General features: G+C 43.1%; 1 protein-coding gene across 1 annotated transcript in view; it reads right to left on the reverse strand.

The window, feature by feature from the left end:
• Nucleotides 1–5606, reverse strand: part of LOC124803137 (slit homolog 3 protein) — a 192956-nt gene extending 187350 nt beyond the window's left edge. Inside the window, exon 1 of the mRNA XM_047264317.1 lies at nt 5577–5606. Coding sequence (XP_047120273.1) covers nt 5577–5606 — 30 coding nt within the window. The remainder of the gene's footprint in view (nt 1–5576) is intronic.
• Between the last annotated feature and the right edge of the window lie 6860 nt (nt 5607–12466).

Below are 12466 nucleotides of genomic sequence, written 5' to 3' on the forward strand. Positions count from 1 at the left end.
CTCCGAAAGCTATGCATTCGACTATAGTAATAGTAATTTTCTGTTATTGTTACATGTTCCTCTTCGCACCTCATACCACTCATTACGTGAGAAATGTCATGACATCCTTTTTTTCTGCAAATTGTCAGTTTCTCGATTGATTTGTTGCTGTATTCCTCCTTTATCTAAATTCTCATCTCTACGAACTTTTACTCTCACGATCTTCTATAACATTTAAATCTACCAGTGACAGGTTCACTGCTATTCAAAGCCGTAGTAGAAGTTCCACTAACCAGTTTCTTCTTCTGGTAAGGAACTTCATACAATCCTGTTTCCTCATCAGTTCGTTCCAGTAATGCGTTTCGTACTTTACCCATCCATTTAATTTGTAACATTGTGTAGAGCTGGATTTTGGGTGAGGGGTGGGTAGACGAGGGCTTAATTAATGAAGTATTTATAAGCACAGAAGTATTTTCAAATAAACATAGTGACATCAAAGAATGTTAGGCGAGTAACAAGTCAACAATACTCTGCCTAGATCCTATTCTTATGGAAAAATAAGCATGATACAATAAATCACTATGGAGAAAGGCTTCCTAACTAATGATTATACACGAGTATCTACGAGATGAGTCACGTAAGAGGCATCAACCCTTTTACTTCTTGGTGGATTTCCAGGCTTCGAAGCGAGGCTTTCTGCAAATTATAATACACTGAGAGGCATTTGCACTGGTATGTGATAATGTGTCGTAACTGTTGTGGCGATTGAGATATTGAAGCACATATGATTTTGAAATGTAATGAAATACATTCTTAAAGTCATCCGAAAGCGCCTGAAGGGACGAGGACAATGATATAATGCTTGTTAATATTGAGGCTGAAACTACTGGGAGAGCTATCCGAAAAGTGTACAAATATTGGAAAGCAATGTGGCCGGCTCGTCGACATATGCAGCAAGTCAGACCTACACTACTAAGATAAAATCTTATTTTCTATACGACGTAGATAAAGGGACAGCTATGACTTATGTACATGCAAGTACGACGTGTGATAGGCTCTCGTGCACCAGGTGGGGCTCAAGGAAACTATTTCAAATGTGTGTACAGTTTCTGCTTTTTGTGGAAACAGCTACAGTTTCGTCATGCAATTTTCCACTTCAGTCCTCCCCGTTGCTGCTTACTTGTCAAAGCTAAAACAGAGAAGTTAGTCATTCATACTTCAGAGTAATAAACAGTCTTATTCAAGGGAAAAAGTAAACTATTCTATTAAATTCTTAGATTTAAAAAAATTGTTCTGTCATTGCCGACGCGTGAATTCTTGTTTAAGTAAACCATCTGCAATCAAACAAATGTGTCCTGCTAGAAATTGTAATTGGACGGAATACAATTTAAATAAACTACATAGTTTATTCAGAACAACTGACGACGTGTCACCTACAAAGTAGACACTTCGCGTAGTGAAAAGTTGTTTTACACTTTACTGAAGTAAGTGCTCAAATTGTTTACCATCGACTGCAAGACATTTTTACAATCGGATACATGAACAGATGACACTACATTGTATGAGATGCGATTACATGCTATGACAGTTCAATGGCGCGTATCTTCTGGCGTAGCTGACGATTAGTTACAGAATGTTTCTTTCACTGCATCCATAGAAAGAAATCAAGAGAAGTCAAGAGAACTGTACTGCCACTAAACAGCAGCATTCCATCCTATCCAACGGTCAGTATCTGGGTTTCAACACGGGAAGACTTAGCTCGTCAGCCGTCTTGTAGGAACCACACACAGTGTCACTTATCCAGTGATGCATCTTCTACAAGAATAGGTGGAATGTTCGTAAGAAAAAGTGCATGCATATTTCGATTTGACATTTATGGATTAACTGGGGTCCCACAAAGGAATTTCCTGTGATGCCGCACCATGGGTGTACGCTACACGCTTCTCTCCTGACGATGGCAGGGTGCATTTTCAGCAGCCCAGTAGTGCATGTAACCTAAATTTACATTACCGTGATTCGTAAACGTTGTTTCGTCCGTAAGGGGCACACTTTGGAAAAACGAAGGGTCGTCTCCGAATCGGTATAGAGAAAACCAAACAATTCTGTACCGCTGTCGAAATCACGTCCTGCAAGTGCCTGCTGTAGCGACAGATGATAAGGGACAAAATTTTTGTTGGTTCAAGATGCGAATGACACTACTCTCGCTGATCCCATATTCCTTGACAATCCGTCTCGTGCTACCCTTCACCGTATAAAACTGGCATCTCTCCTCATTGGTGTACATGTCTGTAGGGAAGGAATGCTGAAGCAGAAATGACCTGCATATAGACGATAGAGTTCGTACTAGTTCTATTGTGCAGACAAGTAAGTCGAAAGGCCTGATACAAAAAAAAAAAATGGCTCAAATGGCTCTGAGCACTATGGGACTTAACCTCTGAGGTAATCAGTCCCCTAGAGCTTAGAACTAGTTAAACCTAACTAACCTAAAGACATCACACACATCCATGCCCGAGGCAGGATTCGAACCTGTGACCGTAGCGGTCGCGCGGTTCCAGATTGTAGCGCCTTGAGTCGCACGGCCACTCCGTCCGGCTGGCCTGATACAAAGACGCAGTCTGGCATGTGCGTGTTTACAACGCTATAACTTGCCTTCCAATTTTATAATATTACCCGGATTTTTTGCATAGTGTTTCAGCCTCAAAACTATAAGCATTATACGACTGTACTCGTCTTTTCAAGAAAGAATATCTTTCTGTTTAAAACACTTCTACTTGTTTCACATAGTCCGGTCGGAGTGGCCGCGCGGTTCTAGGCGCTACAGTCTGGACCCAAGCGAACGCTACGGTTGCAGGTTCGAATCCTGCCTCGGGCATGGATGTGTGTGATGTCCTTAGGTTGGTTAGGTTTAAGTAGTTCTAAGTTCTAGGCCACTGATTACCTCAGAAGGTAAGTCTCATAGTGCTCAGAGCCATTTGAACCTTGTTTCACATACATACAATTCAAATAACTTTCCCCCCCGTGACATACTTGCGGGTACCAATCAAGTCAATAAACACAAACAAAATATTCATACTTTCTGCCCATAGCGTGTTGCAATCGGGCAGTAATATAATCACAGTACAATTAATGCATAATGTCGTCACAAGGTCTAACGCTACTCCCAAAGACGTCCACCAGCAACATATACTGCTACGCCCAAATGATTAGCCGGGGATACCTAGACTACGAACAACAACAGGAACGTAAAATGCGAAACTTACAGCAATGTACCTTGGTAAACACTCCTTCAAACCTAATACAGATGTATGTTTTGTACAACAGCGGAACCTGCCATCAGCTTTGAGATAAGATACAACATGAAGGACTCTACTGCGCCCCAACGGCCATACCGTGTGATATCAGACAAATAACGAACACTTCATATTGAAAACCCTTATACCAGCTACAGGTTGTGCTCACGATGCACACCGCTCGACTGATGATATAATCTCACAAGCAACTCCGCCACCCACCGACAATGCGACCACTAAGCGACACTGCTAGTGCTCTGTGTATTCCAGCAATACGCAGAACACTCTTCTCCGTATCGGGTTGTGGTGGTCTTCTCTAGCCACCCGACAAAGACACGTTAGCCCTCCATGTAGGCGACGTCAGTAACAGCTTGACCACCCCCTACATTGACCTCTGACTGCACAGGCAGCCTGTTTACTTGGCACACCTTATACTCTTGGCTGGTCACCGATTACCTACCAGCTCCCACTGTGGCTCATTGCGACAACTTAGTCCTGGCACTTCATATCCTACATGAGTCGGGCCAGTGTCCCACCCTAGGTGCAGCGCCTCCCCATGACAGCTCATCTTCTAGATTCCGCGGCTTCTGGCACAGGTTGAAGTGGTCGGCACTTCAGGCCCAGTGCGCTTCCACCAACTGTTGAATCCTACCATGGCGTCAAATATGTGGGATCTAGGAAAACTGCCTTCTCGGATCGCTACATAACATTCAAACAAATCGTATCTATGAGTTTTTTTTACGACATGAACAACGACATTACTTAACTTCGATAATAACATAGAAGCATCGCAGGCAAAGGGCGACATGCAAATAAGAAATCTCTTCAGTATATGAGGTGCGGCTAGAGAAAAACCGGACTGATGCTGGAAAAAACATTTATTTACAATTATTTACAATTTCATGTTATCTCCCTCAATGTACTCTCCTCCTCGGTCTCTACACCGCTCCATACGAATTTTCCACTGTTCATAGCAATGCTGCAGATAATTTTTGGTAAGTCCATACATTACTTCCGTCGCTTTTCCTTTTACTGCTTCAACAGTCTCAAATCTGGTTCCTTTCAAAGCTGACTTGACTTTAGGGAAAAGAAAAAAGTCACAGGGGGCCAAATCAGGTGAGTAGGGTGGATGATCTAAGATGGGAATGTTGTGTTTTGCCAAAAACGTCTTCACTGACAACGCACTGTGAGCTGGATCATTGTCTTGGTGAAGGATTCATGACTTTTTTCTCCACAAATCGTTGCGTATTCTCCGTACTCGCTCACGTAGGGTAGCCAGGACGCTAATGTAGTAATGCTGATTCACTGTTTATCCCTCTGGTACCCAATCAATGTGCACAATCCCTTTGATGTCAAAGAAACAATCATCATTGCCTTGAATTTCGAGCCGGCCGAAGTGGCCGTGCGGTTAAAGGCGCTGCAGTCTGGAACCGCAAGACCGCTACGGTCGCAGGTTCGAATCCTGCCTCGGGCATGGATGTTTGTGACGTCCTTAGGTTAGTTAGGTTTAACTAGTTCTAAGTTTTAGGGGACTAATGACCTCAGCAGTTGAGTCCCATGGTGCTCAGAGCCATTTGAACCATTTGAATTTCGATTTTGACATTCGTGCTTTTTTTTTGTCGTGGAGAACCAGGAGTTTTCCAATGGATCGATTGGCGTTTAGTTTCGGGATCGTAAGTAAAAAAACACGATTCATCGCAAGTAATAACATTTTGTAAGAAGGTGGGATTTGATGTTAACACGCTGTTCTTTCTGTACACTCTACATTTTCCGACGCACAGACAAAACGTCAACTACTTAAAACAGACGCCACGGGCAGACTGAGTGCAGGAGGCAGATGAAACTCGAGCAGTAGGCGGAGTGAGAGTCACGTGACAGGCCACGCGACTTTCAGCCTTATTGAATTCGTTTTATTGTTTCACCAGTACTAGTCCGATTTTTTTCTAGCCACACCTCGTATACAAATGCTAAGTCGCTGCTGTTGAAGTGTCTAATCTTGATGCTAGTGTAGAAGTGGGGCAGCGACCAGTCTGGAGCGGCGCTTATGTTCTCTTCATATAGAGTTCGCTGCTGTCGCGTTGTCGTCGTAGAGAGGGATCGGTCATCGAGCAGTTGGCTGACGTCTTCTTCACATCCCTCTCTACTCCCTCGGTTCCGACTGGCATTCCGGCGCTTGACTTTACGCCGTAACACAAACAACCTCAGCTGTCGCCCCACGGCCTGACCACAGGCGGCGCACAACAGGCTGCTGCTGCGGCGCTGGCCTGCAGGATATGTTGACAGTACGAATCGGAGCAGGTGACTGACCTTTAGCAACTCACGCCACGCCACGAGCATTTCGCGTCATAGCGGCACCTCTGAGTCAAAATACGCAGCCAACCACGCCTTGTCACCAAAACTAAAGGCGTCTGATGAGGATTGCCTCTGCCGGTTGAATGGGAAAGAAGGACAACATGGCGTGCCTTTAGTTCAAGCCACAACTTATAGCAAGACAATTTAAGTCCTTCCAATTTATTCTTCTCTGTTTTCCGATTCCGAATATTTTATTTTGGTAAAATGAGGCGCTAAGGCACATATCTCAGAAATTTTTTGCCTCGGTGCTGTGGACATCAGGTGACGACGGCACCACGCACTACTTTTATGTTGTGCGGGTTGCATTGATCCCCTACGACGCAGACGCTGAGGAACTCGGGACGCTGGAACTCGGCTGCCAGACCAGAAGAGAGTGAAACAGCGTTCCGGCCAGACCAGCAGACGGCTGTCAAAACGCCAGTAGTGTTTGCTGGTACCACACACTACTACAGCCACGTTACAGGAAGCAAGACCGAATGTATCCTGGCGGCGAGGGTGGTTCTTAGGCCGCCGCGCAGGACCTGGATAGCCGGTTCATTCACAGCGAGCTTTCTGGGCCAGGCGGAGAATGCTGATGCACTTCCACAGTCAGAGGCTCACTCCAAGGACGTCACTACGCTGCAATCGCCGTCCGACCCAGCCTCCTCGCTCTGGATCTTGCAGCGGGACCTCTCTACAGAAGACACGGCTCCAACTACAATTATCGGATTCGTATACTTCTGTGACTGCCTGTAGTTCGGTCTCACTGTACTTCGAGAATTCTTCACAGGAACTTTGTCTCTATTCCGTACCGGACTTTGCTTTTACGTTGGAGGGGTAAGATTTTGTATTGGACCTTGTCCTTACCCTAACTTCGAAGAACCTTAGCCATGTACTTTACTTAGGTAGTGTTGTATCGGATATGTGTTAAAAGCTAATGATCAGAGCTGTTCTCCATCTTTTAGTTCCAAGACGTGGTATAGTAATTACCAGGCAGTGGGACTGTTTTTATGTTCTACTCGGAAGAGTTCATTTCGATTTTCCTTTTCGGAGAGTGTCCAGAAATTTAAAACTTTGTTTCCTCCTTCCAAGGGTAGAAGGAAGTTTGTGTTTAACACTAGAAGCACCAGACTTTTTCATACCTCTAGTAGTACCATGTGGGTCATTTTTTGACCCACAGGGGCAATCTATCATTTTATTGGTTTTTGGATGGTATTTCGGGTTTTGCCATGTTGACATTACATTCAAGAAGTCTCTAACGCGCTAAAAACTTATAAAGTATTCTCTATAATAAATAATACATGGCCAAAAGTAAATTTTTAGGAATATATTTTGCTTTTATTTTAAATTTTACATAAGGAATTACACTGTCTTTCATCAAACTTAGTTAAAACAAATAAAATAATTTTATAATGTTTACATTTATAAAAAAACTGAAACAGAGTCATAACACATAGTTTATATGACTATTCATAGCGATTTTACTTTTACAGACATGAAAGGTAAGTATGGTGTATTTGTAAAAGATTCTAAATTGCTACAATTTTTCTTGCTTATTGAAATCAAGGGACAAAAATATAAAAACAAACAATTTCAATCTATAATTGTAAGTATTAGGAATTATTTAGGAACAAATAGTTGACAGTATTGTGTACGCTGGGATGGGCTCACAGTTCAGACACCGAACAAGTTTGGGCATGGCAGCTTTTGCAGACGTACTTGTTGCCCTTGAAGCACATGTTTGATGTTTTATTTCTCCTTTGTTGCTTGGAGGAAACCTGAATTTGACAACGCCTTCTATTTCCATATTGGCCAGGGCTGGTGCCGAGTGCTTGAGAGGGGAGACTGGCTTCTTTTGAGTTTCTAGGGGGCAGCAAGCTCGTCTGCTACTCTGGGAATGAATTGCCGCCGTGAAATCTTCTTTGAGGAACATAATTTAGAAACTGTATGAGCATTTATCATTGTAATGTCAAGAATATTGTAAAAGACATGCACAGTGAGCGAGGGGTCCACTTGCATGTGGAGCCCGAATTTGTAATATATTTCATGAAAAATGACATGAAATGGTTATCACATGCAGAAGAGATCGTGTCGTTGACACCACTGAACCAGAGATGTTGCCCGAGTGGCAGAATCGATTATAAGTAGTGCCTCGCGGAGCGAAGAAGCATATGCCGTTGCACTCTGTTAAAGGTATGATGTAAGTCTTTTGCTTCCACGTTCAACAATACTGACATATCTACTCTAGTCTAATTCTTGGTGGCCTCACATAGCACATCCTAAAAACTGCCTAATCCGTCGTCTTTTTCTCACAGACAGCTACCTACAACTGTGCGCCCACCGCTCTCTTACTCCAACAAAGCAGTATCTTTGGCTCTGCGATCTCGCACAGTCAGCGATCCGCATTATCTAGCCTATCAGAGACATTCATCGTTTATAGTATACTAGTTTCATTTTAATTTATTAATATTCTTATTCTGGTGCCGTATACAAGTGTGCCCTAGCAGACTCCTTTCAAGTCCGTCGGTGGGTATCAGCTCGGACACTCTAATGTCTTGCCATTTGGTCAACAACATCGACTCCACCCTCGGTTTCATCATAAAACTTCATAGTTTCTGGAAGTTTCTTCTCAGTATTGTCATTGACCCGACATCCAGCACGCATTTTACTCAGAATGACTTTTTTTCTTTTCCCTTGGCATACTGTTAGAAGATTGTCCCCTGACTTATACAAGTGGGTTGCATACAATGCATCGTCTCCACATCGTGCCTCAGTAGATACCTCTTTGAGTGATCTCCGAAGAGTGCCAACTATACCTGTTCCATTTTGTTGCAGCTCATTCGCCGGTTTCACGGAAGTGAAGAAAATGTCAACCGTGATTAAATTAAAAGAAAAGTCAGCGTTGGCCGTAATATTGATGGTTTATTGATAGCAAAGTCGATTTTCATTCACATAGAGATCATCCTCAGTGCTGTAGTACACAGCACTGCACTGAAGATGATCACTATATGATTAAAAATCGATTTTGCTATCAATAAACCATCAATATTACGGCCAACGCTGACCTTCCTTTTAATTTAACATATATGGTCGTTGTGCACACAGCACTCCATGGAGTCGCCTATCAATAGTCAGCCGTGATGTTACGACCAAAGTTGACGAACGGCTGTGCCAGTTTCTTCACGACATGGTGACCAAGACCCCTGCTTGAATAATGAGTTTCATGTTTCCCGCGGCAAGGGAATCCATTCTGGATGTAGCGCTTGTCAGCATCACACAAAAGCCAGTATTTTATGCCATATTTATCAGGCTTACTTGGCATGTACTGTATGAATGGGCACCTGCATATGCAAGGATACAGCTACTCATCGACAGTCATTTTCTCGCCTGGATTGTAGCAGGCAATACAGTTGTCAACAAATAGATTCCATATTTCTGATGCAAGGCAAAATTTATCAGTTTCCTGGCGTTATCTCCTTCATGATGTAGAATCTAACCTAAGGTGACAGCATATTTCTGCAAATCTGTTCCTTGACATCGTGCTTTGAAGAAAAGGAGGTCCCCACATATTGTTCCATTAGTTTTTTATGAACTCCACGAGCGTACAATAATCCAAAGAAAGAATTAGGGACCACTCATTAATTCCAAGTGTGCTGTGAGCCTTTTCTTCAGTGCCCCTTTTTTATCAGTTTCAGTACCGGTTCACTGACATACAGCCGCAACGCAAGGAGTTTTGAGTCATCCAAAACATGTCGTTTGGCTTGTGTATTCGGACCCAGTACCTCTCACAACACATTTTGGGCACTACACCTACCTGCTCTGTCGCCAGACTCAATCCGTGTCCACTCAGTGCCATCAGAATTCTTCACTTCCTATCCAGGGCGTGGGTGCCGCACAGCGCTTCCTCTTTCTCGTCCAAGATGAGTTGCCAAACCACTACTGGCACCAATTGCACTGTCACCGTGTCCAGATCTCACCACTCTGCCAACCGCAATGCCTGCCACGCCGTCGGCATCTTGCGAGTCGCCCACAACAACGTTGTCACCTGCAGATTGAATCGTCTTCAAAATTCTTTGTAGTTAGTACCAATTTGATCTGGGAACTGACCCATAGCTCCTCCGCCCTGCCGTCTTCGTCCTTGTCGCAGGCCACTTTCTACATTGCACACACATTTGGCTCCTCGTCGGGATTGACACCCATGCCCTTGGGTAAAATCCATAAATCCGACACCTAAAGGATAGAACAAAGAAGGCCATACAGTGGACTGCGCGCTTATTGGTTCCAAAACAGGTAGAATGGTTCATGCTTACGTTGTGCAAGAGGTGCAGTATTTTCAGGTCTTTCAGATTCTGTGTGCCATTCATTTGATGTCTCCGAATCAGTTGACTCAGCAGTTTCCAATGGAACAAAATTACGATAATGTTGCAAATTCAAATATAGAGTACAAATAATGCGGCTACACATTGATATTTCTGGCAGATAAGCTACTGTTCCTGTTTATGGTGAGTCCGCTACAATGAGAATGGTTGATTTAGGTCGCCGCTCTCGAATCCTACCATCGAGGTGACTGACTTTAGTGCATAGTTCCATCCAAGCTTCGCAACTTTTGCACTATCCTTTACTCGGCTACCAGTGGAATACAAACAACTACCACTGAAATAAGGTAAAATGTGCATGAAGTAATAGGGACTTGCTACGGACAATTACTGACGTCAAGCACCCGAACGATGACAGGCAATTTTTTTAGGAAATTTGTGGTGAGATCCTATGGGACCAAACTGCCGAGGTCATCGGCCTCTAAGCTTTTCTTTTTTTTTTTGTCATCAGTCTACTGACTGGTTTGATGCGGCCCTCCACGAATTCCTTTCCTGTGCTAACCTCTTCATCTCAGAGTAGCACTTGCAACCTACGTCCTCAATTATTTGCTTGACGTATTCCAATCTCTGTCTTCCTCTACAGTTTTTGCCCTCTACAGCTCCCTCTAGTACCATGGAAGTCATTCCCTCATGTCTTAGCAGATGTCCTATCATCCTGCCCCTTCTCCTTATCAGTGTTTTCCACACATTCCTTTCCTCTCCGATTCTGCATAGAACCTCCTCATTCCTTACCTTATCAGTCCACCTTATTTTCAACATTCGTCTATAGCACCACATCTCAAATGCTTCGATTCTCTTCTGTTCCGGTTTTCCCACAGTCCATGTTTCACTACCATACAATGCTGTACTCCAGACCGACATCCTCAGAAATATCTTCCTCAAATTAAGGCCGGTATTTGATATTAGTAGACTTCTCTTGGCCAGAAATGCCTTTTTTGCCATAGCGAGTCTGATTTTGATGTCCTCCTTGCTCCGTCAATCATTGGTTATTTTACTGTCTAGGTAGCAGAATTCCTTAACTTCATTGACTTCGTGACCATCAAGCCTGATGTTAAGATTCTCGCTGTTCTCATTTCTACTACTTCTTATTACCTTCGTCTATCTCCTATTTACTCTCAAACCATTCAGTGTACTCATTAGACTGTTCGTTCCGTTCAGCAAGTCATTTAATTCTTCTTCAAGTTCACTCAGGATAGCAATGTCATCAGCGAATCGTATCATTGATATCCTTTCACCTTGTATTTTAATTCCACTCCTGAACCTTTCTTTTATTTCCATCATTGCTTCCTCGATGTACAGATTGAAGAGTAGGGGCGAAAGGCTACAGCCTTGTCTTACACCCTTCTTAATACGAGCTATTCGTTCTTGATCGTCCACTCTTATTATTCCCTCTTGGTTTGTGTACATATTGTATATGACTCGTCTCTCCATATAGCTTACCACTACTTTTTTTCAGAATCTCGAACAGCTTACACCATTTTATATTGCCGAACGCTTTTTCCAGGTCGACAAATCCTATGAAAGTGTCTTGATTTTTCTTTAGCCTAGAGCTTCCATTATTAGCCGTAACGTCAGAAATGCCTCTCTCGTCCCTTTACTTTTCCTAAAGCCAAACTGATCGTCACCTAGCGCATTCTCAATTTTATTTTCCATTCTTCTGTATATTATTCTTGTAAGCAGCTTCGATGCATGAACTGTTAAGCTGATTGTGCGATAATTCTCGCACTTGTCAGCTCTTGCCGTCTTCGGAATTGTGTGGATGATGCTTTTCCGAAAGTCAGATGGTATGTCGCCAGACTCATGTAGTCTACACACCAACGTGATTAGTCGTTTTGTTGCCACTTCCCCCAATGATTTTAGAAATTCTGATGGAATATTATCTATCCCTTCTGCCTTATTTGACCGTAAGTCATTCAAAGCTCTTTTAAATTCCGATTCTAATACTGGATCCCCTATCTCTTCTAAATCGACTCCTGTTTCTTCTTCTATCACATCAGACAAATATTCACCCACATAGAGGCTTTCAATGTATTCTTTCCACCTATCTGCTCTCTCCTCTGCATTTAACAGTGGAATTCCCGTTGCACCCTTAATGTTACCACCGTTGCTTTTAATGTCACCAAAGGTTGTTTTGACTTTCCAGTATGCTGAGTCGGTCCTTCCGACAATCATATCTTTTGCGATGTCTTCAAATTTTTCCTGCAGCCATTTCGTCTTAGCTTCTCTGCACTTCCTATTTATTTCATTCCTCAGCGACTTGTGTTTTTGTATTCCTGATTTTCCGGGAACATGTTTGTACTTCCTCCTTTCATCAATCAACTAAAGTATTTATTCTGTTACCTATGGTTTCTTCGCAGCTACCTTCTTTGTACCTACGTTTTCCTTTCCAACTTCTGTGATGGCCCTTTTTAGAGATGTCCATTCCTCTTCAACTGAACTGCCTACTGCGCTATTCCTTATTGCTGTATCTATAGCGTTAGATAACTTCAA

This window comes from Schistocerca piceifrons, chromosome 6, assembly GCF_021461385.2.
Source record: "Schistocerca piceifrons isolate TAMUIC-IGC-003096 chromosome 6, iqSchPice1.1, whole genome shotgun sequence".
In the NCBI taxonomy this organism is placed as follows: domain Eukaryota; kingdom Metazoa; phylum Arthropoda; class Insecta; order Orthoptera; family Acrididae; genus Schistocerca; species Schistocerca piceifrons.